Source organism: Cucurbita pepo, chromosome 3 (genome assembly GCF_057944985.1).
Source record: "Cucurbita pepo subsp. pepo isolate OVF chromosome 3, ASM5794498v1, whole genome shotgun sequence".
NCBI lineage: Eukaryota > Viridiplantae > Streptophyta > Magnoliopsida > Cucurbitales > Cucurbitaceae > Cucurbita > Cucurbita pepo.
Genome location: NC_141800.1, coordinates 1,349,130 through 1,372,126, shown reverse-complemented (window position 1 = coordinate 1,372,126; position 22,997 = coordinate 1,349,130). Strand labels below are relative to the sequence as shown.

Sequence of the window (22,997 nt, the reverse complement as noted above, 5' to 3'; positions counted from 1 at the left end):
ATTTAATCATGTTTTTCTTGTGTTTTTTTGTATATTTTTTAGGTTTAAAAGTTTGAATTTGGTTTTTGTTGTTTGATTAAATATTTTTAAATATTTTCTTTAACCTATTAATTAATAATTTTGTTAGGTTATAAATTTTATTTAGATGTGATATTACTAATCTACCCATTCGAATTCACTTAGTAATAATTGAATTATAAAAAAAATAATCGTCATTTCATAAAAATGAAATTATATCATGTAGACTAAAATAATAATTTAAACGTTTTTAGATTAACATTTACGAATTGAATTAAAAATTTAAGACGTATATTATTTTTTAAAAATTAAATTATAAATTTAGTTTATTATTAAATTTTAAAAAGTTTATTTTCATGTGCAGCTCATATGGTAGCAAGTCTATGGTACAAAATCCTTCCATTCAAAATCATTACACGCTATAGACAAATAAGAAATAAATATATGTGATAAAATATATTTAAATTAAATACCATTTTAATATTAAAAAAGTCACCATATAAAATAAGACACTTGGTCCAATTAAATTAGAGTATTTATTTTGACTATTCATTTGGAACTACGCTAATTAAGCTCACCCATATAAAACATTGATAATAGTAAATGTTATTTTCCAATATTCATTTTTTTTAAATGTAATAATAAATAAATATAAGGTGCATTATCTAAAAATAATATAAGCATGGAAAAATGGGACATATTTATTTGGTCAATGTGGGATTGAAATGACACTTTCAGATGGTTTTTATTAGAAGATTTATCTTCTACTCAATTTTAAGGTTAAATTAATATTTTTATTCCTTAAAATTTTGATGTTCTTAAGGTGGTCCAGTAGCAATCTATGTTCAAGATTTGAAATTTAGATTTGATACTTAATGGCTACCGCATTCTCCTGCAATATAGTCACGTTGCTTGTAATTATTTGAGCACAACACGAGTCATTTCAACATAATTTGTCTTCACTCATATGCATCTTAGGAAAATTCTTACGAAATCACCCCAACTAAAACTGCTTTAAGTAAAGCACGTTTAACCATAAAAGAAATATATACCTTGTTAGTATAGGTAGTGTCTTTAAATTATTTTAAGCTATTCTTAGTCGTCATATCCTTAAGATCGCTCTCATTTGGATATAGTCTCGGTTAATTCATATGTTCTTCTTTTATTCGGGCGTCCGAGGTCCATCTTTCTTAATAAAAAGAGGTCGATGTATGCATATTATAGATTTTAGAAGATTAATGTATCAAGTCAAAGGTAGGATTATTTTGATACTGTATGTTTCCAAGTTTAAGTTGTCAAATAATTTCTTACATTTTTAATTTAGTGTTTAACAAATATTTAAACTTTTAATTTTGTACTTATTTTATTTAAAATTATGAACATAAATTCATAATTAAAAATTTATAATCTATTTAGCTTAAAATTTAATGAGATGGAAATGTAGAAGAAAAAAAAAAATAGAGATGTATTAAATATAATGGATGCAGTAGATTTATTTTATTTTTAAGTTTGACCTATTAAATATGAACAAAAAGAAAATTAAATTCGTAATTTAAAGTACTTTTAATTCAAGTTTGGGTAAATTAGGTTAAAACCAAAGGGTAGGTGTTTTTGCATGGGACAAGGGCTACGTATGTAGATGCCACGTGATGGAATCTTATTGGTTCATTTATGAACTTACTAAAAATATTATTCTATAGTCAACTGCGTAAAATACTGAGATCCGACCCCACAGTCTCGTCTCTCCATGAAACTATTATATTCACACAATTAAAAAAAAAAAAAAAAAAAAGTAAAAACTGATATAAAGAATTATAAAAACCAGATTTATTTTAATTTTGAATATGCTTTATAAATTTAGAAAGTTGTATAAATTAAAATCCAAGTTATTTTATTTTATTCCATAATATATAAATTGGATAATATATATTACATATAAATCCAACTATTTTTAGTTTACCTATAAATTAAAATGAGTTTTAGCTAACTAACTTAAATATAATAAATTTTTTAATCATAATTTGATATATGGTTAAAGAAAAAAATACATATATATTTTTTAGAATAAGAATAAAAACTATACAATAATAACGAGAAGAATTATTGTGGTATCACAGGTCTATCACACCTCCATTTTATGAAATCACGGGAAATATTGGATGAGAAAAATGATTCAAAATTTAAAGTTAAGTTATTGGAGGAACACATGGTAGGTTTACCTTAATTGGTACAATAAATTGATTGGGTTTTGTTTTTTATATCTTAATTAATGTCCCAATCTACTCTATTGTAGAGGTTTGAATTCAGTGCACTCGATACCATCGAACCATCTTGATCAAAGAAAATCTAATTTGGATGGTTTTTTTTTTTTTTGAATTATTGAAGGATGATGACAAAGTAGCGTGTGGACCGTCTGATTAGACAAGATCTTTCATCATTGATTCAGTAGGACCTCCTGCATTTACACTCCACTTATTAGTTGCCACGTCATTAAATAATTTTGAGATAAACTATTATTTTTCATCTCATATAAGTAATGTATGAAACGACTTTGCTCCAATAGTTTTTAGAGGATTCGTAGTACCTAAAGCATTGGAGCGATCTTGTAGTTGGAAATAGGCAAGGAAGTGCTTATTTACAAAGCTAACCCATGTCTAATCGAGCTTCAATTCTTATTCTTTATCTCCATCTTCGCTCAAGCTATTACGTCGTTAAGGAAGAATTGACTCTCAAGAAGCACGACGGACAATATTATAAAATAATGAATTTTATATTATTAACTTTTTTTTAGTATTATTATTTATTTCGGTTAATTTTTGAACTTCTAATCTCTTCATCGAAAACATATTAATTTGGAAGACAAAAATATACTCCTATACTTATTAATTTTTTTAATATTAATAACATCTAAATAAATATATAGTCAAAAGTCTAATAATGACATCATTAAATATATTTTAGGATACAAATTTGTAATTTGACCTATAAATAAATAAATAAATATTATATTATATATATATATATATATATTGGTTCTTTTATGGTTTTTATAGGAGTTTGAGAACTTAACTATAATGATATAATATATGGTCAATAAACTATATTGTTGATATTTTAATAAAATTAATAATATCAAATTTAGTAAACTGGTGGAATCGAATATGGTCTATATGGATCGGCATGAAATAAAATATAGTTTTTTTTTTTTTTTTTAAGAATAAATAATATATAATTTGCAATTGGCTACAGAACTTACAGGACAATAAGTTCACGCACTTTCATGCCATAATGGAATCATAAAATTTATTTCGGTGTACATCACTGCGATCTTGGGAGTCACAAAGAATTGATGTATTTCCATTTTCACCCGCAGTAAAAATAATAAAACTATTATTGTGTAATACTTTTTTACATTGGTTTTCAAATTTTCATTTGCGTATTTACTAATAAGATTATAACATTCAAAAGCAAATTAATTTTTAAAATATTGAATATTTTTAAAATAATATTTTAAAAACTACGTACTAATAATTGTATTACTTTTACCATATGTAAAGTGAGAAAATATTATTAAAAAGAGTAATACTATATTGACTATTTCATAATAAAATTTAAACAAATGATGTTAAATATGAAAATAAACCCGACAACTTTTTAAAATAATGTTAATAAAAATTTAAATTTATATTTATGTCTTTTTGAGTTATTGATAATTCTATCTCAAATATTAAATTATATTTTAAAATGAGCTAATTAATTTTTAATTAATTGATTTTTATTATTCTCATATTTTTTTCATTATATAAAAGAGAACTTTAGACTTAAATTTAAAAAATAAAAGCAACTAAGTTATTTCCAAAAAATGAAAAGGAGAGAGGAATAAAGTGTTAATTTAAAACATCATTTAAAATTATGATATTTCTAATACAATTATACAACTGCAAATCGTGAGTACCAAGTTTTATCATTTTTGCCTCTTAAAAAAATATATTTTTTTTAATAATTTTTGTAAAATAGAAAGCGACGTGGCAGCGGAGTGACGGATTATTAAATTATACAGCTTAGCAAATGCTTTTATTTAAAGTAGGTATTGAAAATAAAATAAATATCTATTTAAAAAAAAAACGTCAATAATTATTTCATCATTGTAATCTTCAATTATCTTATAGTTAAGGTCCCTGTGCTCTCTTTATTAGGCGCCAGCTGCTCTCATTGTTTATACTATATTCTATCTGCTTCTTTTGTTTATTTATTTATTTATTTATTTTTCTAAATTATTTTTTTTTATTTTAAAACGTATAAATTAAATGGAAAAAACTTAAAAAAATCATTTGTTCTTCCCATACATATTTTGTTTTATTAATTCAATTACTATTTTTTGAAAAAATTGAATTTAATAATAAATTGAGAAAATTAAATCACAAAACTTTTAAATTACTTTTAATTTTTTTAATGTATTTACTGAAATTTTAACTCAATAGCATGTGATCTCGTGTTTTTAGCTACATGTGGAAAATAATGATTAAATTAATAAAATATCTACAAATTTTTGTACTTTTCTCGAAAATACTATTGATGTTTCAATAGTACATCAATAGTATTTACCGTTAGTTTTGTATAGGAGACGTTAATATTTTTCAAAAATTCCATTTTTTATTTTTTTTTTAGAACTAAAAAAAAAAAATCATAGGTATGATTGATAAATATTTATTTTGAACTTTAGCTATAAATAACTCACATAGAAAAGCCAACATTATTAAATAAGAGGTGAATAGTATTTAATGTCCCCGGACAATTATTGTGTTAATTGATTGAGTTATGCTCGAATTTGTGTTCTATATGATACCATGTTAAGAATTAAAGACCTACGCACTGATAATATATTATCTATGTTGAACATAAATTCTCATGGTTTTGCTTTCGGTTTTTCCATAAATCAGATATCAGTATAGATAGTATTCATTACTTGTAAACCCATTATATTTCTCTTAATTAGTGAATGTGGCACTACTTGTCTCAATAATTCTCAACGACTTATGTGAACAAATCTAAACACATACATGAAAAGCAAACAAAGACATAAGGTATATTTGTGAAACTGTATAAGTTGTCGTCTTTTTCCTTTCGATCTCGTTACCTAAATTATTTTTCTTGTTTATGAATTTTATAATTTTATAATTTTATTTTGTATGTGTTTAGATTTATTCACTTAAATAACACATAACTAAATACAAATCTTTTTCGTAAATTTAATGGCAAAAACGTTCGAAGTGTTCTTTAGTACAAAACTCAAGGTTAAAACAAAATTTCTTCAAAGTTTGGTATAAACTGGACAAATCCTATAATTGAAAGGGATTTTATTTTATAATTTAACCTAAAAAAATTGACCAAATTTTGTTTTCTAACTTATTATATATTTATATTCACATGCCGACAAAAAATAAGTTAAAAAATGGAAAATAATAAATAAGTTGTTAGTTTTTGATATGTTCGAGACGGAGCCAAGCCATTTAAATAAGCCACGCCGAGAAATGGAAAAAAGATTTAAGGAAAAAGTTAGTGTTATAAAGATAATTAAAGGAAAAAAGGAAAATAAAAAATAAAAAACTCATTCATTCGCGCTCCGCATCAATCCGCTGCCGTTTTGAGCTTTTCGCCTTCCGTACCATTTTTTATAGGCGAAGAAAAATTGGAAAAAATCTCTTTTCATTTCTCTCTTTGGTTGAATCTTCAAAAGACGTCTTCACAACGCGCCGCCGAGCACCAATCAGCCGGAAGAACTCTTCTCTCTGTTTTTCTGAATCTGTATTGTTTGGTTTAGTTCACTCTGTTTTACTATGCCGCAAGTGGATCTGGAAACTCTGGTTTCTGCATGTGCCGGTGGCAATGCTCACGACCGGAAAATCGCCTGTGAGGAATCTTTTGACGACGGCGATCACCGGCAGGGAGTTGAGAAGAGAGAGGTAACAGAGAAGTCGGAGGTTCCGCCAGATTTACCACCGGAATCGTTTTGGCTCTCGAAGGATGCGGAGTTCGATTGGTTAAATCAGAACGCGTTTTTCGAGAGGAAAGATTCGACGAAAGGAAGTTCGACTTCGACGAACTTGAATCCTAGTGTGAATCCGCCTTCTAATTCGAATTCTCAGCGGTTTTCATTGAACTTCAAATCGAAGGCCTCGATTCTCGGCCTTCCGAAGCTTCACAAGACTTGTTTTGTGGATTCGAAGACTCGTCGCAATGCGAAATCTGGAAACGCGAGGTTGTTCCCTAAACAGTCAGGATCTTCCGAAAAATCGGACTCTGCTGTCGTCGAACCGGCATCGCCGAAAGTTTCGTGTATGGGGAGAGTGAGATCGAAGCGAGATCGGAGTCGCCGGTGGAAGAATCGTCGGCGGTCGTCCGAATCGGCGCTGCCGAAGGAAACAACGGACCAGAAAGACGCTAAACGTGGTTTCTTATCTACTTTCCTGAATCTTTTCAGAGGTTGGAAAAAACCGCCAGGGGTTAAATCAACCGCTCCGATAGCCGAAGATGCGCCGGCAGCAAAAGCGCCTGATAAGATTACGCTCAACATCGATGCACTAACGGCGGGATCGCTTCCGAGAAGAAGCGTCGAGATCGAACCACCCGGTTTGGGCGGCGTTAAGCGGTTCGCATCTGGAAGGCGATCCGGTTCATGGGTCGTCGGCGACGGAGAATAATCGACGGGCGGCGGACTCTGCTTCTCTGAGCTTCTCGGTACATTGTGGCATGGGCTGTCAGCGGAGCCCGCGGGATTAGGTGGGCTTCTTGTGGGCCCGTTTGTTTTGTTTGTATCGTAGACGAATTACGTGGCACTTTGGTTTAACCGTTCTCACCTCACTCCCGTGCTTCACAAGGTAAGTAAGTATTTAAAAAAAAAAAAAAAAAGAAGTGCCTTACGGTTTTCCACATGTAATTTTGCCTATTGTTCTTGCAGTTATTTTTCAGTTTCATTTACATTAAACGGTGCCGTTTTGTAGATAAAAAAAAGTATTGTCTCATTATTATTTTCTTTTCTTTTTTTCTTTTGGGAAAAAATGATCAGATGTAAATTTCGTGTTCAGTTAATACTCAAAGAATGGCTTTTATCTAGGGGGACCTGAAGGAAATAACTTATAGTCTTAGGGAGTAAACAGTAAAAATAAATAGTTAAAGGACTAAACGGAAACTGAAATTTACTCACAGCAGTAATTTTTTATTTTTCTTACAGAAAAAAAGACAAAATGATAGGAAGGATTTAAAAATTGACAGTTCAATAATCGAGCTAGACAAAACATGCAAGGCAGAGACAGGAAGGACCATAGATGATGCAGGGAGAAAATTATTATTAAAATATGTGTAGATGCAGTTTTTTTTAATTACTATTCAATTTTTTAATTTACAGTACTAATTTTTAAAATAAACAAATAAAAAACTGGATAAATCATTAATTCAGTTATTGAATTTAAATATTTTGAATGAAAATAAAATATGGAAAAATGCTTCCTTCAGCTGCCACGTCAACAACTATCCCAAACCATTATTATTACTAAGGATTAAATTGAGCCGTTCATAATTAGGCGCAACTTGGATACATTACTAATTTCCTAAACTAAGGAAATAATATGACATTTATATTAGAACTAAATTAAACTCTGAAATGACCAATTACAATTCAATCAATTCATGGAAGCGTACAAGTAGAAAGGATAGAATGGTCTTTTTGCATTTTGAAGTTTTTATATGGTAATGGGGAACTTCTTTCGCAAGCCAAACAGTTCTCCATTGCTTAAACCGATTGTTCATTGAGCGGCAAAGCAAAAGCGCGCGAGAGAGAAAAGGTTTTCAGTACTCGCTGAGCTCGTCGTAGATCTCAATCTTTCGGCCATTGAGCGGCTGCGCCGGTCGGGCGTTTTTCTTATACGGTGGTTCCAATGGCGCTTTCAGTGCTTCCACTTGCTCCTTCGAAATCGTCCTCACCTGCGAGGTAATTTTTACAATGTTATGCCCTAACTAGTACGGTCTAAAGTATTTACGTTCTGTTCCGCCGTGTGAGGAGTTTGAGAAATGGAGATTTGGATTAGATTTACCTTGCCGAGAATGGTCCATATGACGTTCTCGGTGCAGGGAGGAACTGTGAAAGAGCCGATGTATCTGTAGTATTTGCGAGTCTTCTTCCTCAAGTGCTTTAAGTTTAGTTCTCCTAGTGCAATGTGAGCCTCTTCGTTGCTGCCGCATTTTTCTTTGGTTAACTCCTGCAATTTGTCTTGTATCTGCAATTTCGCCGGACGAATTTACGGTTGCCGTGATTGTGAATTTGTAAATTTATGTCTTTAGGAAACTTGTCTGTATATGTATTTTTTCAGAGGATGAAATTGACTAATTCATTGATGTACCTTTCCGAGTAGGGGATCGGAATCACCGTCTTGGAGGAGGATTGCTATGACGGAGAGGCCGCCGTCGTCTGCTTTATGGATTAGATGAAGCTCGGCAGCAAATCTGTTCGAATCAGAAAGTCCGGAGGTAAGTTCAAATCAAAACTCTCAAATTTTATATAACAGGTGAACTTGAGCCGATATAGATTGATTTTTATGATGACATTTGAATCAGTTTCTTAGTCTGTCTGGTTTAGACGTCACGTCGAGAAATTAGGAGTTTCATGGATTATTAGTAATCAAAACGTTCATTTAGTTTAAAAATACACATCAGACTGTTTGAGAGAGAGTTTGAGTCAGAATTTTCTGAAATCTTGTTTTCGTTTCAACTTTCATATTCTTGAGACAACTTCGAAGTATTACTGTTTTTATAAACTTCAGGCTGCATATCTCACACAATCTTCTTGTAGGTACTTGTCAATTTGATCTTAATTTCTTTGTACATTGAGTTTGTCTTTAATCTGTTCTTTTTTTTTTAAAAAAATTAGTACATCTATGTTAACGTAGTTGAACATGTGAGCATGGCATTTGTACATTCCAACTGAGAAGAAATGATCCTTTTTATTGGTCAGGTTGAGTTTCATGTATCATGCATTATTAAAGAGACATTTCCAAAATGTGTTAAAAAAAAAAAAATCTAACAAATATATCAATTCTGCTAATGAATTTCAGTAACTTACCTCCGTGTTTTGTTTTGTTTTTTTTCTTTTTTTTTGTGGAAAACCTTGATTGAAACTTTCGAAAAAGATTGAGAGTAAAATTAGAAAAAATTTAAAAGATTTAAGAGAAACTATCATTGATAAATCTATAATTTATTAATCTATTTAGAAACTTTTTGAAAAAGTATTAGAAAGGATCTCCTCTTCTGTTATAGAAGCTCCGAAACGACCAAAAGGCTAGGCAGCCTGATAATTAGATGGGCTGGGCCCATAATGGGCCAGTCTAGAGAGAGATTTAGAAAGAGAGAGACGGCAGTGAACATACCGCTCGCCGTTAAGGAGGTGTTCGGAAGGAGAATGCCAATGCATTTGTCTGAGGGAGTAGTTTTTATCATCTATGACAGCTACTCCACCTGTTTTCTCCCCAAAGTCCACCTGATTTTGATAAAGAAAAAAAAAAAAAAAAATGTCAATATGGCTTTTACTTTTTGATTTATTCTTTCTTTTAAGGGAAATATGTTCATTTAAAAAATTATAGTTACACAAAACTATTCTTTCTGTTTTGTTTTGTTTTTCATTTTTGAAGAAAACCAATATGAAACTGTTAGCTTTTAAAAAGTTAGTATCAAAACTTAAGAAACAAGAAGGTTAGAAAATATGTCTACATGCATGTCATATTTATGTGTCTGGCCATAGGGACAAGAGAGACTAAAGAGAGCCAAAAGTTATAGGTTTAAAAGGGCAGACCCCAATGTTAAAGCCATTGTTGACAAGTGTAGCATTAGCAGTATTGTATCTCCTGACTAGTTTTTGAAGATGCTTGCCAAACACGGCGCCGTCCTTCACAATGTCTATTGGTGACTGTGATTTCCCTTTGGAGCAAGTTGCAAATTTCGAGCTCATGCTTCCCCAGTGTTCAGGCCCATTCGAGCCCTCATAAGAAAATGTAGTGGATTGCTCGTTCTCTGTCCACCCAAAAGCAGGAAGTCAAAAACAAAAACCAAAAGAACCATTTCTTGAATAAAAGGTTAGGAATTCCCTTCCTTCTGAAACCGTTATCCCAGAAAGACAAACAAACAAACAAATCCTTAGTGTTTTATTTCCCGGAAAGGAGAAGAAAAAATTCAATGGAAAAAATTAGGAAAAGGCTCACTTGCGTGGGTTTGCACGAAAACACCGATAAGCAAAAGAGCGAAAACAAAAATAGAGGAGACTGAAGGAGCCATTATTGCCAACTCTTAGGACAGCTGCCCTCCTTTTGAAACAATATACAAATAATGGAGGTTATATATACAATAAATCCACCTTTACATGGAGAAATATGGGGCGGTCATGTGGTGGTCGTAATTCCTCTTTCTCTCTCTTTCAAGCTGAGAATGAGAGAAAGAGAAAGAGAGAGAGAGAGAGAGAGAGAGAGAGAGAGAGAGAGAGACAATGGAGGGGGTGGCTAAATTTAGAGGAACTATGAGTTTTGTTTAAAGTACAATATTTAGGTGGTGCGTGTTTCTTTTGGAGAATATAATGGATCACCTTGGCTTTACTTGTTTGTAGCTATCTATAGTTTCTAGTATTCTATAATAACTTTTTCCACCCCAGTTGCGTTTTGTTTTTGAGCCAAATTAAAATTTTACATTTTAGAGTGTCAGTTCACAAGTTTGCCAGAAAAAAACGCTTTCATTTTTTACTCTCTCTCTCTCTCTCTGTTTTTAGAGTGTCAGTTCACAAGCTTGCTAAACAAACCTTTTATTTTCTTACTTACTCTCTCTTTAAAAGAATGGAAAATAATTAAAGATTCCAGATTCCTCATCACGTGTCAAAGCTTGGAATTTTGTATATAGTTTTTGTGCCTAAGAACCCCTAGTTGCATTCTTAACCTTTCAGAGAGAGAGAGAAAAAAAAAAAAAAAAGAGCATAAAAAACCGTATTCTTGCCTTTACTAGACAGTGAAGGGTTTATATACACGGGTGAGAGATTCTGATTGAGAGAATAACATATCTGAGCCATACCCAAATTAGTGTCATCAATTGCATTATAATTACCACATCAACTTATTTGAGTTAAAAACGTTTTTTTTTTTTTTTTTTTTTTTTTTTTTATGCAATTAGTTTTCACATAGTTGTCTTCTTTTTCTTCTTTTTCACAAATGCATAATTATGTTTGTATTTACAGAGTTGTTTTGAGAAATATCCTGTCTTTAGTACTGAATAAATAACCAAGAAAATATAATTGTAAGTTTGTGTATATTTGTCTCAACTTTGAGTAAGTCTTCATTTTCAATTTTTTTTACATTGAATTTATTTTTAATGGAACCTTTTAAACTTTAAATTTTATATTTATTATATCCATAAGTTGTAAATATCGACACAAATTTAAAAGTTTAAATATTTATTAGACACTTTTTAAGATGGTATCCATTACTAAACTTATAATTTTTTTTACTTTTTATTATTTTTTCATTTTTTACTTTAGTTGGTGAAATAAATGCTTTCAAGTTGTATAGAGATTTGAGAGCAGATTTTCTCTAATTTGCATTGCTATTTATTCGTTGGAGTTTATGCTTGATCTACAATTTTTTTTGGCTTGGTCTAACCATTTTGGGGCTTCGTACTCATCAATTATTGTTGGATTTAGGTATTTTTATGACTAGATGATGTGTTCTCTTATAGTAGCTTAGATTTGTGAGTAAAAAATTTAAACTTATAATTCTTTCAAATTAATAGAGATGTTTTACATATGCTCAAGTTGGACTAAACCCATACATTACTATAGCTAGATTATGGTTGTTTTGCTGGTAATTTCCTGATTATTTTTCAATTAGTGGTAGGTTGGTTCTCTAAGTTAGTTAGTTTTGAAGAGAATATCAATTCTGCTAGTTATGTTAGTTTATGGTTTACTTTGATAAAACTAAAAAAAATTTAAGTTGGAATCGACTACTTAGTTAGGTGCCATGAAAAATGACCTTCTTTTCTTCTCATAATTGAACCTTACCCAATATATAAATGATACCATCTTTCTAATATGATTATTAGTTGAAATAATGAAATAAAATTATTATTAAGTAATGAAATCTTACAAACTCTTCCTTTTTCACTTTGATAAACTTTAAACTTAGACTTTTTGGAGATCTGTGAAGCCATGAAAATTAAGCCCCATTTCATGGTATACACTTAGTGTGATGTCCCACTTTGGTTGGGAGGAGAACAAAACACCCTTTATAAGGGTGTGGAAACCTTCCCTTAACAGATGCGTATTAAAGCCTTGAGGGGAAGCCTGAAAGGAAAAACCTAAAGAGGACAATATTTGCTAGCGGTGGGTCTGAGTCGTTACAAATGGTATCAGAGTCAGACACCAAACAATGTGCCAGCCTTCTCACTCTTCCTCGAAGGGGGTAGACACAAGGCGGTGTGCCAGTAAGAATGCTGGTATCAAAGGGGGTGGATTGTGATATCCCACATTGCTTGTAGAGGAGAACAAAACACAATTTATAAGATGTGAAACGAATGGAAACCTAAAGATTAGGCTGTTACAGCTTGTAACAAAATAAATAAATAATAAAAAGTGGACTGTGGATAAGATCCAATTAAAGCCACTTTGTCTCCCTCTTGTCCCTCTCCCATTACGTCAGAGAATGGTTGACATATGTGATGTTGCATTGCACTTATAGGGCTACTGTGTGGAGGCTCTTGTAGTGTGGGTATTATCTAGAAATTTATTTTTTTTGTTTGAGGAAAAAAAAAAAAAAAAAAAAAAAAGAAAGCAGAAGAAATGAAAAGGAGAGTATGAAGGGCAACTTTTTATCGGTTGTTTTACTTTCTCGGGTGATTGACCATTAAATTGAAAAGTTCGCATCTTTATTTTGTTAAAGCGATGTTAACAATGTTTTCATTTCAACAAGTGTATGTATATTTGTTCTCTTATCATTTTAAAACAAAACTTCATTATAAACTCCTCCGTAAAACATTTTTCCTTTCAAAAAACGATTTTGTTTCATAAAAATTACCTTTTTTTTTTTTTTTTTTGAAAAATTTGTTTGGAAGATAACCATGTTTTACAGATTCTTCCTCTTAGAACTATGGTTTAGTGTAATTTTTTTTTTTTTTTAACGAAATTGAGGTTCCTCTACTTTGTATATTTATTGTTGAGAAAAGTAGCAGATTTATGGAAGAAAATACATTTTTTTGGTGGGGTCCTCATCAATTTTCTGCCTAGATTCCTTGAACAGACCCCCACACACTAATTAGTTTTCTTAGTCCTTCAGTATTTCAAATAGTGGTCATATGCACATCATTGCTCCACTTTTAATTATTCCCTATTTTGCCATTTATTCAGAACAGGAGGATAACAGGTTCTAGCTGTTGAAAGAAATTTGAATGGCTAGGTTGCAACTTGTAAGTGCCTTTTCCCCCTTCGATATCTCTTACCCTCTTTTAAAACAGAGAATTCATGATCATGGTATAGCACAGCAATTATTTTCATTTCCCAAGTATCTTGGCAATTAAATCATTCATTTTTTCCCTATATTTTGATGTCCACACGTTTATTATCCTTTTTTATTTGGCAAGGTGGCATCTATATTAAGTAAATATGGTGTTCTTTTATTTCTCGATTTTTTGTTTTCTTTCATTAGAAACCAAATTTTGTAATGTAAGACAAAAACTAACTAATATTCCTGAGTAATTTGGGCTAAAATAGTAATTTAAAGATTATGGTGGTCTATTACTATTCATGATTCTCATTTTTAAAAAGTAATTTGTTTAGTACATCTTTTTCTTTCATTATTTGGCATTACTGTTTTATCTTTTTCTTTCATAATTTCGCATAACCTTTTTTAAGATGTCATATTTCTCATTATTTTGATTATAGGTTTATAAGTGTTTAAGCTTCATTTGATAATGATCAGGTAACTGTTTATAGATTTTTAAGATGTCATATTTCTCATTATTTTGATTATAGGTTTATAAGTGTTTAAGCTTCCTTTGATAATGATCAGGTAACTGTTTATAGATTTTTGTTAGCCTGTTTGATAGTTGACCATTGTGTTCTATTTTCTTAAAAGTCAGCGATGTAGCGATGTAGGGAGAAATGTTGAAGGACAAAATGTGAAGGTAGAAAAATACATTACATAGAAAATACCAGCTAGAATAAGAAAAAACCAAGTGTTAGGGAAGATGGGTATTAGATAATGAATATTGAAAAGAGAAAAAGTAATGTTAGGGAAGAGTGGTAGTAGATAGTGAATATCCAAAAGAAAAGTTATAGAGAAATTTTAAGAAATAGAAAAGTTTTAGATAGAAAAAACATAAGAGAGCGAATGAGAAAATTTAGAGTAAAGTTAGAGAGAAAATGACATATTAGAGAAAGAACATAAGTTGGAAGGAGATATGTTGAGAGAATTGTTTCCTCTTTAAATGGAGAAAACATTACATTCTTATAACCAATTCTTGTTTTTATTCTTTTTTTATTAAATAGAAGTGTGTTTGAAAATCATTTCTTATTGCTTATCTAAATTTCTTTATATACTAAAAATAATTTTGTATATTTTTTTGAAAAATTGGAAAGTAGGAGCAAAATGCAAAAAACTAGGTTTTCTGTTAATAATGTTTCTTCTATCTCATCTTCCAAAACTACAAAACTAAGTTCTTGTTTTTTTTTTTTTTTTTTTTTTTTTGTTATTTTCCAGAACATATGTAAAAGCATCATTTTATCTCTCTTGACTTGCAAAATGTATGATAAATATCTAAATAATATAGTTTACAATTTTATAAATTTAATTTTGAAAACTAATTTTTATATAAAATTTTTCTAATTTCAAATTAAATTTCAAAGAACAAAAGGCAAAAAATGATTACTAAAATGATATTATACAATTTTAGAAAACTAATTTTGAAAACTAATTTTTATATAAAAATATTCAAGTTTTAAATTAAATTTCAAAGAACGAAAAAACAAAAATGATTACTAAGCATATTTGTGTTTTTTTAATAAGAAGAAATAAACTCTCAATAACAAAAAAGTTGAAAGAAAAAGGAAAATCGTAAGTTGGAATACGATAAATGGTTAAGGATATTCTTCTGAAACTAAAAATCACTCTAAAAAAGGAAGAAACAACTAACTTCCCAAAGATTTAAAGCATACTAGAAATAAAGGGAAAAGGAAGGGGGAAAAAAAAGAGGAAAACTTTTGATCTCTATGATCCTGTTCCTTCCTTCTACGTAAGCTTTTTATTGGTTAGAGCCTAATGGCCACAAAGCCTTTAGACTTGATCAAACAATTTCCCCCTTTCAAAGATCTAGTCAGATTTCCCTTTCATGACCATTCTCACCCACAACAGCCACAAGCAAATCAAAAGATAGCTAAAAACTAAAGCCACCCAAAGTGCATAGTGCATCATCAGAAGAGGCACTCTCAGGAGAGAGAGAGAGAGAGAGAGAGAGAGAGAGAGAGAGAGAGAGAGAGTGGTGGGTTAAAATCAAATTCAATAGCCATTACCTGCTTGCTTTATTTTCCATCAGAGACGAGTGATAGAGATACCCTGCTTTTTCATTTGAAAATGAAATTGGTCCTCTCCAACCACTATCTTGCTATCTCATATTCGGTTGCTTGTCCCTAATAACAGTCCTCCACAGATGGAGATATGCCACTGAATTTTAAAGACACTTGAAAGGCCTCTACATCCATCTATGTTTTTTTTTTTTTTCCTTCTCTTTGATGACTACTTTTATGTAGTGTTCAAAATTAGTTTAGAAAATTAAAACTCTCAAAGTATTACGTGAGTAATAATAATAAAAACTAGTTTAATTATAAGTTTGTCTCTAAGTTTCAAGAACTTGTTAAATATAAAATTAAAAGTTTAAAGATTTATTAGATATTTTTTATAGTTTAAAAATCTATTTGACACCAACTTTTAAGTTTGGATAGCTAAATAAATTTAATAAATAACTTAATTACCTAATAACAAAAGGTACCATTAGTCAGGAGGGTCGAATGCTTCTTTGATATAAACAACCCTTGCTGACGAAGTATTGATGGGTTTTCTGCAATGGGCATGCATCTAAAATGAAGTTGTCAATATTCAACTCTGGCTTTTACCCTAACATGAATGAATAAGTTAAATTTGGAGATAGAAGATTAAAGGGTGAAGACTAAAGACTGAAGACTGAAGACAAAAAACTATACCTGTGGCGTACACCAATAGTAACAGTAGACATTTGTAAATGATCAGACATTGAAAATACATCGTATTAAGCAGTCTCGAAGTAAAAAAAAATCATATTGAGGAATATTCACTTACGCATCGACTTGAAAATTCGGTAATCATATGGATGATCTCACGGCCTCAAAGAACAGGCAGGAAGTTTCTTTATGTGATGTGGGGTAGAGGGATTCCATTAGAGTTATATAGGCCCCTTCTGTACAGCCACAAAAATTGGTGAGAAAATGAGACACCTAGCAACAGTTTCTTTCTTTGAAACTGTTCGATATCCTTGCAAACAGGTCAATATACTTTGTGGGATAGACTTCAACCTCCACATTCAATGGATCATATTAATATGCCTTGCTTTGAAACTTCTAGTACATAGATTCTGTTGGAGAGAGAGCTTTTAAAAGTGATTTCTCAATTTGTTATGGGGTCTAGAGTCTAAAATTTTCAATTTTATAATCTATTAGACTATTTTTAAAATTCATGGAACACTTAGACATGAAATTAGAAGTTATTGAACATTTTTAAATTCATGACGTATTGGATATTTTTTAAAAATTTAAAGAGTTTTATTAGACATTTTTTTAGATTTAGAATCTAAATGGGCAATATGATGAAAATCTAATATCATATAAAACATTGGAATCTCTGAAGAATTGGCATGAAGAACTAAATTATGTGTTCACCGTGTGAAAAAAGAACAGGAGAATAAAAGATAAACCTTGGAAATGACTCGCGAGGATGGCTTACTAAAGAGCATAAGTTGCTTGAAGATACTCCACAAGTTCAGCACTTTCAACATACACACTCCAGTGTTCGGGTCATCTAAGTATGGAACCTATCAGCCATTTGGTTAAAAACATTGTTAACCTTGCTTATTGAATAAAATGATTAAGAAGAAGAAGCCATCACTGTAGGTGCAAGTTGTTATTAGATATACCTGAAAATGTCCGGCTTTCTCATATAACTCTTGTCGTTTTGGGCTCCCACGAGCGCAACTGAATTAAGTAAAAGAGAACTAAACATCACAAAATAATGTGCTTAATTAACTTTACCCAGACATTCATCATTTTAGCATCAAATTGAACTTAAGGTAGTTTTGAAGTTCTTCAATTCTTTTTCTGCCATTAATAATAGGATAGAAAAGCAATTTTTTTCTTAAAAAATTTATAAAAAGTGAGCTGGTAGAATCAAGACTACTAATATAAGCGTATGCCTTTTAACTTTTTTATTCTGTAAATGCGAATTAAGCTATTGTGCATAAATCCCAAATAACCAATGTGAAAAAGAAAATATGAGAAAGGAGTGGGCTTTGGAAAATTGGGTTTTCTTAGATTGTAATTGTACCCCAATAGTAAAATGAGTTTGGAAAGAAACAGCAAGAAATTGTAATGCTTCACAAAAATGATAAGTATAACACCAAATCCATGTACGTGCATGCAGAAATTTATAGATTACTGGGCATATAAGTGAGCATGTACCAAAAATTTAGGCCGATGCTTCTTCTAATCATAACTTACACTGCAAAAATTACAATTTTGGAGGCGTTATTAGTGCGATCCCGATATGAAAACAACGAAATGATATTGCGTTACTGATGAGAAATTATACTAATTATAACCTTTCAACCCCGCTCTAACAAACTATCAAGTCATTATAATTATGCCATTACTAATATTGTAATTTTTAATGCATTCCCGATAGTTTCTTATTAATACTCTTATATTAACACTTGGTAATTAATACTTGACCTGACTTGAAAAATGAACGTATAAGAGACTTTACCAAAGCACTTAATGTGGTAACTCCAACTCTACAAGTACTCCACGAACAAGTTAGCAAGAAGGAGAATCCTGAGAGAGAAGGAAGGCATAGAAATTCAAAATACTGTTCAAGGGAAGAGAAGCTTACGATATCCATCACTACACATCGTGAAAAATAATGAACTTGTAACATTAAATTTTGAAATAAGTCTGAGTAAGTGACCTCATATGCCCATATTTCTAGTGGGGCAGGTGGTAGCTTCGATGGCTTATAGGTAGAACCATGAAATTACGGCAAGCAACAAATGAGCAAGCTAAGTTCCTCGCTTCCCTGCATTAACTTTCCAAAGAGAGGTTATATACAAAATTACTAGGTTCCAAAAATCGAACAAGTAAGAATTTGAAAATATCTAACCCTGCCCTAACGTGATGAGTCCACACCATAGTTTTGAACCAGATACTAGATTATGTCATCTGATTCATAGAATCATACATTGAAACTCCAGTTTTGAATCGACCTGCAACCAAATACCAAACATGGAGCTTACCACTTCATCAAGAGTTGTTGGTGAATCTATGCGGTTGGAATCAAGCCATGTACCAGCAAAAGATTACTTCTAATAACGATCTATACATTGTAGGGAAGGGGAAAACTGGAAATGGTCAATCTTTCGAATGAATTTTTGGTGATGAGCTAAAAATTCAAAGTTAGTGATGCATTGAAAATTGGGTTAAAAAAAAAAAAAAAAAAAACTGGAAAACCCACAAAGTTAATACCGGGCATGTCACATTTCAGTCTTCTTCATTCTTGACATTTCCTTGAGCATATACATAAATATTTGATTTGCTCCAAATACAAAGATATCAGGCATTGAACGAATGAAATGGAAAAAAAGGCGATTTCAAACCATAAATGGAAATTGCTGCTTTCCTCCCACCTGAACAACTTTGGCACGGAAGTTGGACCATTCCTACAGGCCAATAAAATTTTATAACCTGTTAAATTACTGAAACTCTTCTACACCGTCAATCCTACAGGCCACTAAGTTATGCAGATGACAAGAAAATTAATGAATATGAAATACTGAAGTATATTTTTTTACTTGATAAGTACACTTGCAAATAAAGATTGAGAGTTGGGGATAACATACGGACGACAAAATGTTGGGCTGCCTTCTTATCCGCAATCCTACAAGAAAAGAATCTTGATATTTCATACGTAATTCAAATGACTTTAACATGCTTCTATTCGAACTTTTTACATAGATTCTTTTTATTATTAAACGTAATAATATGAACGCCTTTGGACTGCTCTCTTTCAGTGCTCTGAAAGGTAGGAGTGGACATTAGATTTGCTTTGAACAGGCTTATCAAATGAGACTCCATAGCTTTAGCAAATTCGTTCTGTTCCATTGTTGTAGTTTCAACAATTCCATCACTCCGAACAACAGTTCACCATGGGGTCTTGACTCATATATTCATCATGAGCTCTAAGTCAATGTTTCACATACAAACAGAGATCCTCCATGTAATGAACGACAGTTACCAGGACATCTAAATTTTATCCATCTTCAAATCCTAATCTTCTTACCCTCAGAATTCTAACTTTTTGTATTAAAATTTCAAACTAAGCATTCACGGATAGAACAACGAGCAACTGTTTGACTAAGCGGGAAAATGTCAACAGTCATTAAAAAAACGAAAAAAATAGAGCATCCATACGAGTGCTCACCAGGTTGTGTCAGATCTTCTTGGTTATGAACTGTCTTATAAGCTTCTAATCATGCAACATCTCCAGCCGGATGTGGACCTGCTATTTGGTCATGTATCCCGTTTTCTTCCTTCTTAGCTGCCTAGTGCAATCAGAATCAGGTTAGATTTTTTAGGCCCGAGGTGGGAAATAGTGTGGTGAGGATCGAACAGGTAATTGGAACAAAAAAAAAAAAAAAAAAAAAAAAACTGCAAAAGATGCTGAGGATTGAAATATCTTCCATAAATCAACAACATGATATCTGATCGGCTTAAGCCGATTGAAAATGACACAGATGGAGCTAAAATTCTCATTAATACTAACTGCAAAGGAATGAAGACTCTACTTCATTGCATTCTGAAGTAATCCAGCTAGAAACCTGAATTTATAATTCTTCAAAAAGTTTATTCATAATGATTTAAAGTGTAAGATCTCTTTGGTTTTCATCTCTAATAACAAAAGCAAGGAAGAGAATAGCCAACATAATAAGCATGCTATGCTGGAGAAAATGTAGGCCAGACAGGTTTATGATAACAAAATCCGAATACGGAGTTGCAGTTCTAATTGTATTTCTATCTGACCTAGTTGTGCTGCTGTGTAGAAGACCCTTTGCAGGCTGAAACCTGCAGATCTAACGAACAAGGTCAAAATCATATCAAAACGAATCCATTATTATGATTGCAGCAGACATAATTCCGGCTCCAAGCCAATTCGTATTACAATTATGTGTACAATAACATTTTTCATTCGATAGAATAGCAGTAGAACCATGGCTCATAGTTTCTAGGCACTTGAACAATTTACCTCCGATTCAACTTTTTTTCAATTTTAATATCTCCATGATTGAAGTGTTTCCGCAGTTCAATTGAGAAGGGAATAGAATTCCCCTGTCAATTTGTACTACAAGTCATAATAATAAACAAAATGAATTCAGCTCTTCCCTACATAGGAGAAATGGTAAAGAAAAGTACGCAATTCTCTAAAGTTAGTTATCAGGTTCCTACGAGGCATTTCAACTTTAGATAATTCAACAGTTTTTAGTTTATTATAATGAACATAATACCGCAGAAAAAACTTGAAGTTCAGTGTATCAGCATTTATCCAAACCCAAGGTACATGGAAATTCCCAATTATTATATTCAGGAGGTAGAGGTAAATATTTGAGGACATTAGCATGATCAAATCCATAGTATTGAGTTCCATCGGTGCACCATCAATTACACGATGGAGCTGCATTTATACGTGAAAGTGACATATATACACTCATATACAGTTCATAATATGAGTAAAATACGGCTATACGCCAGAGGTGAGTTTCAAGATCATATGATGGTAGTGATACTGCTATACTTCTTTCTTCTCTACTTCAAGTGAAATCTCATTACGATGTTAAAATGGAAGAGTAAAGGGTGGATTATACTGCAAACCGCATACATAAGGGATCTGCGACTACTAAAAAGCAAGATTATATGTGCATTATGAAAAATCAAGGACAGTTTAATATTACATAACTTAGATGATCAAAATACCTGGTGTCAGGATGCGAAGAACTTACATATTTTTCGTTACTACAGGGGTTATCATATCCATCTTTTCCCCATCAGATTTGTATTGACTCGTCAAAACAGGTCTTGTCATTTCCATTTTCTCTCTTGCCTTGTTCTAGTATTAGGACCGGATTTAAATTAGGATGGAAAACAGAGATCAAGATTGACAGATTTCGTCTCGGAGCTTCAAATCTACCTTACCAAAAAGGTACTCGGTATAGACATTGAAGGATTGATGTGCACCGCTGAAATCAAATCCACTGTTTCCAGGTATGGTTGTTTCCGCTATAAATTAAGGCTGTCCAACCGATCATTGCTACGGTCTGTGAGCTAATAGTTAGAATAAGTCAATATTATATTTAGGTTTGAAGCAATAAGGCCGCACAAGAGTAAATTGAGGAGGGAAGAAATTATACCTCAACCTTCCTTATCTCATATTCATCTCTTCGATTTAAGACCTTGAACTTCAGATCTTCGAGATCAGGAACTAGATTAACTCAAAATTAATTATTAAACTCACAACAATTAAGATATAGAAATACGAGCTGAATTACATTCGAGCTAAATCGCAGGACGAAGCTCGCAAGGGTAAAATTCACAACCAACAACATAGTTCTCCAGATAGACATACCTTCCAAGCCTCCTCTAAATTTCGACTCTCGAACCTTTTAGGCTTCGATGTTTCGTAAGCCGACTCCGACAAAACTGCAAACCAGCCGAAAAAGTGCGGATTAAACTGTTGGATGATGGAAGTCCCACATCGACTAATTTAGGGAATGATCATGGGTTTATAAGTGAGGAATGCTAACTCCATTGGTATGAGGCCTTTTGGGGAAGCCCAAAGCAAAGCCATGAGAGCTTATGCTCAAAGTGGACAATATCATACCATTGTGGAGAGTCGTGTTCGTCTAACATAAACAAGTACTAAAACTTCGAGTACTATCAATTACCAAATCAAATACTGAGACATAACAGCGCTGAGAGAGAACAGATGCTCGGGAAGCGAGTGCAAAAACAAGAGAAACTCGAGTTTCCTGAGCGTAAATGGTCCATCACAACCGTGAAGTAGCTACAGCGGATCACGGGCCGTAGAATCAGTACCAATGGAGCTTGAAGAAGATCTTCCACAAATTTTCAAAGGATGAGGACATCGAGATCCAAACGAGGTTTTGGAGACGACGAAAGGGTTGCAGTGGAGCCTTTTCCTTCCGCGGTTTCAAATTTCTGTTGCAGAGAGTGGAATCTGAGAGGCCTCGATGGCGGGGAGTATTTACCCGGGAAACAACTTTCATGGGCTGAAAATTTAAAATAATTGGGCCTGCTGTGAAGCTTCAGCCCAAACACCGATATTTCGAGTTGGGCTATTCGGTCGGCCGGGCCCAAATGATCGTAAATTTGACCTATGAGATTTCAAATAATCTATATTCTAAAATTTTAAAATGTCTCTGAAATATGAAAATTAATATACTAATTTTGTAAAGAAAAAAAAAAAAAAAGGTTTTCGAAAGAAAGGAAAGATTTCGGATTATTTTTTACAATTTAACGGAAAAAAAAAAAAAAAAAACTAATTGATAGGTTTGTTTATTATTATTTTTTCCCGGGTAATGGAGAACAAAACGGTGAA

General features: G+C 31.9%; 2 protein-coding genes and 2 long non-coding RNA genes across 16 annotated transcripts; 2 read left to right on the top strand and 2 right to left on the bottom strand.

The window, feature by feature from the left end:
• The first annotated feature begins 5,632 nt into the window (after positions 1–5,632).
• On the top strand, positions 5,633–7,131 carry LOC111791629 (uncharacterized). Its single transcript, XM_023673034.2, has one exon. The coding sequence runs from the start codon at positions 5,856–5,858 to the stop codon at positions 6,717–6,719; it is 864 nt and encodes a 287-aa protein (XP_023528802.1). The 5' UTR covers positions 5,633–5,855; the 3' UTR covers positions 6,720–7,131.
• Positions 7,132–7,538: 407 nt separating this feature from the next.
• LOC111789885 (alpha carbonic anhydrase 1, chloroplastic) lies at positions 7,539–10,538 on the bottom strand. Of its 2 annotated transcripts, none has more exons than XM_087122396.1 (6): positions 10,418–10,538; positions 9,860–10,077; positions 9,438–9,547; positions 8,415–8,517; positions 8,109–8,291; positions 7,539–7,998 (listed from the first exon to the last, which is right to left on the bottom strand). In XM_087122396.1, exons 2-6 carry the CDS (start codon positions 10,013–10,015, stop codon positions 7,864–7,866), a joined length of 687 nt encoding a protein of 228 aa, XP_086978522.1. In that variant the 5' UTR covers positions 10,016–10,077; positions 10,418–10,538; the 3' UTR covers positions 7,539–7,863. The 2 variants fall into 2 exon arrangements, with proteins under 2 accessions (XP_086978522.1, XP_023526373.2); XM_023670605.2 differs by lacking the exon at positions 10,418–10,538 and adding an exon at positions 10,266–10,411.
• Positions 7,865–13,630, top strand: LOC111789889 (uncharacterized). The gene is made up of 3 exons (XR_002814401.2): positions 7,865–8,005; positions 8,427–8,541; positions 13,442–13,630. It is a non-coding gene; the product is annotated as an uncharacterized LOC111789889 (long non-coding RNA).
• Positions 13,631–14,372: 742 nt separating this feature from the next.
• On the bottom strand, positions 14,373–22,891 carry LOC111789890 (uncharacterized). 12 transcript variants are annotated; one of them, XR_015420358.1, is made up of 15 exons: positions 22,005–22,891; positions 21,790–21,860; positions 21,575–21,703; positions 21,382–21,488; positions 20,408–20,449; positions 19,809–19,929; positions 19,224–19,265; positions 18,985–19,047; positions 18,492–18,594; positions 18,300–18,407; positions 18,099–18,166; positions 17,795–17,834; positions 17,254–17,311; positions 17,035–17,151; positions 14,373–16,521 (listed from the first exon to the last, which is right to left on the bottom strand). It is a non-coding gene; the product is annotated as an uncharacterized LOC111789890 (long non-coding RNA). The 12 variants fall into 12 exon arrangements; XR_015420357.1 differs by having other exon boundaries at positions 19,015–19,047; XR_015420353.1 differs by having other exon boundaries at positions 14,373–16,202; positions 16,404–16,521; positions 18,492–19,047; positions 19,228–19,265.
• Positions 22,892–22,997: the final 106 nt, after the last annotated feature.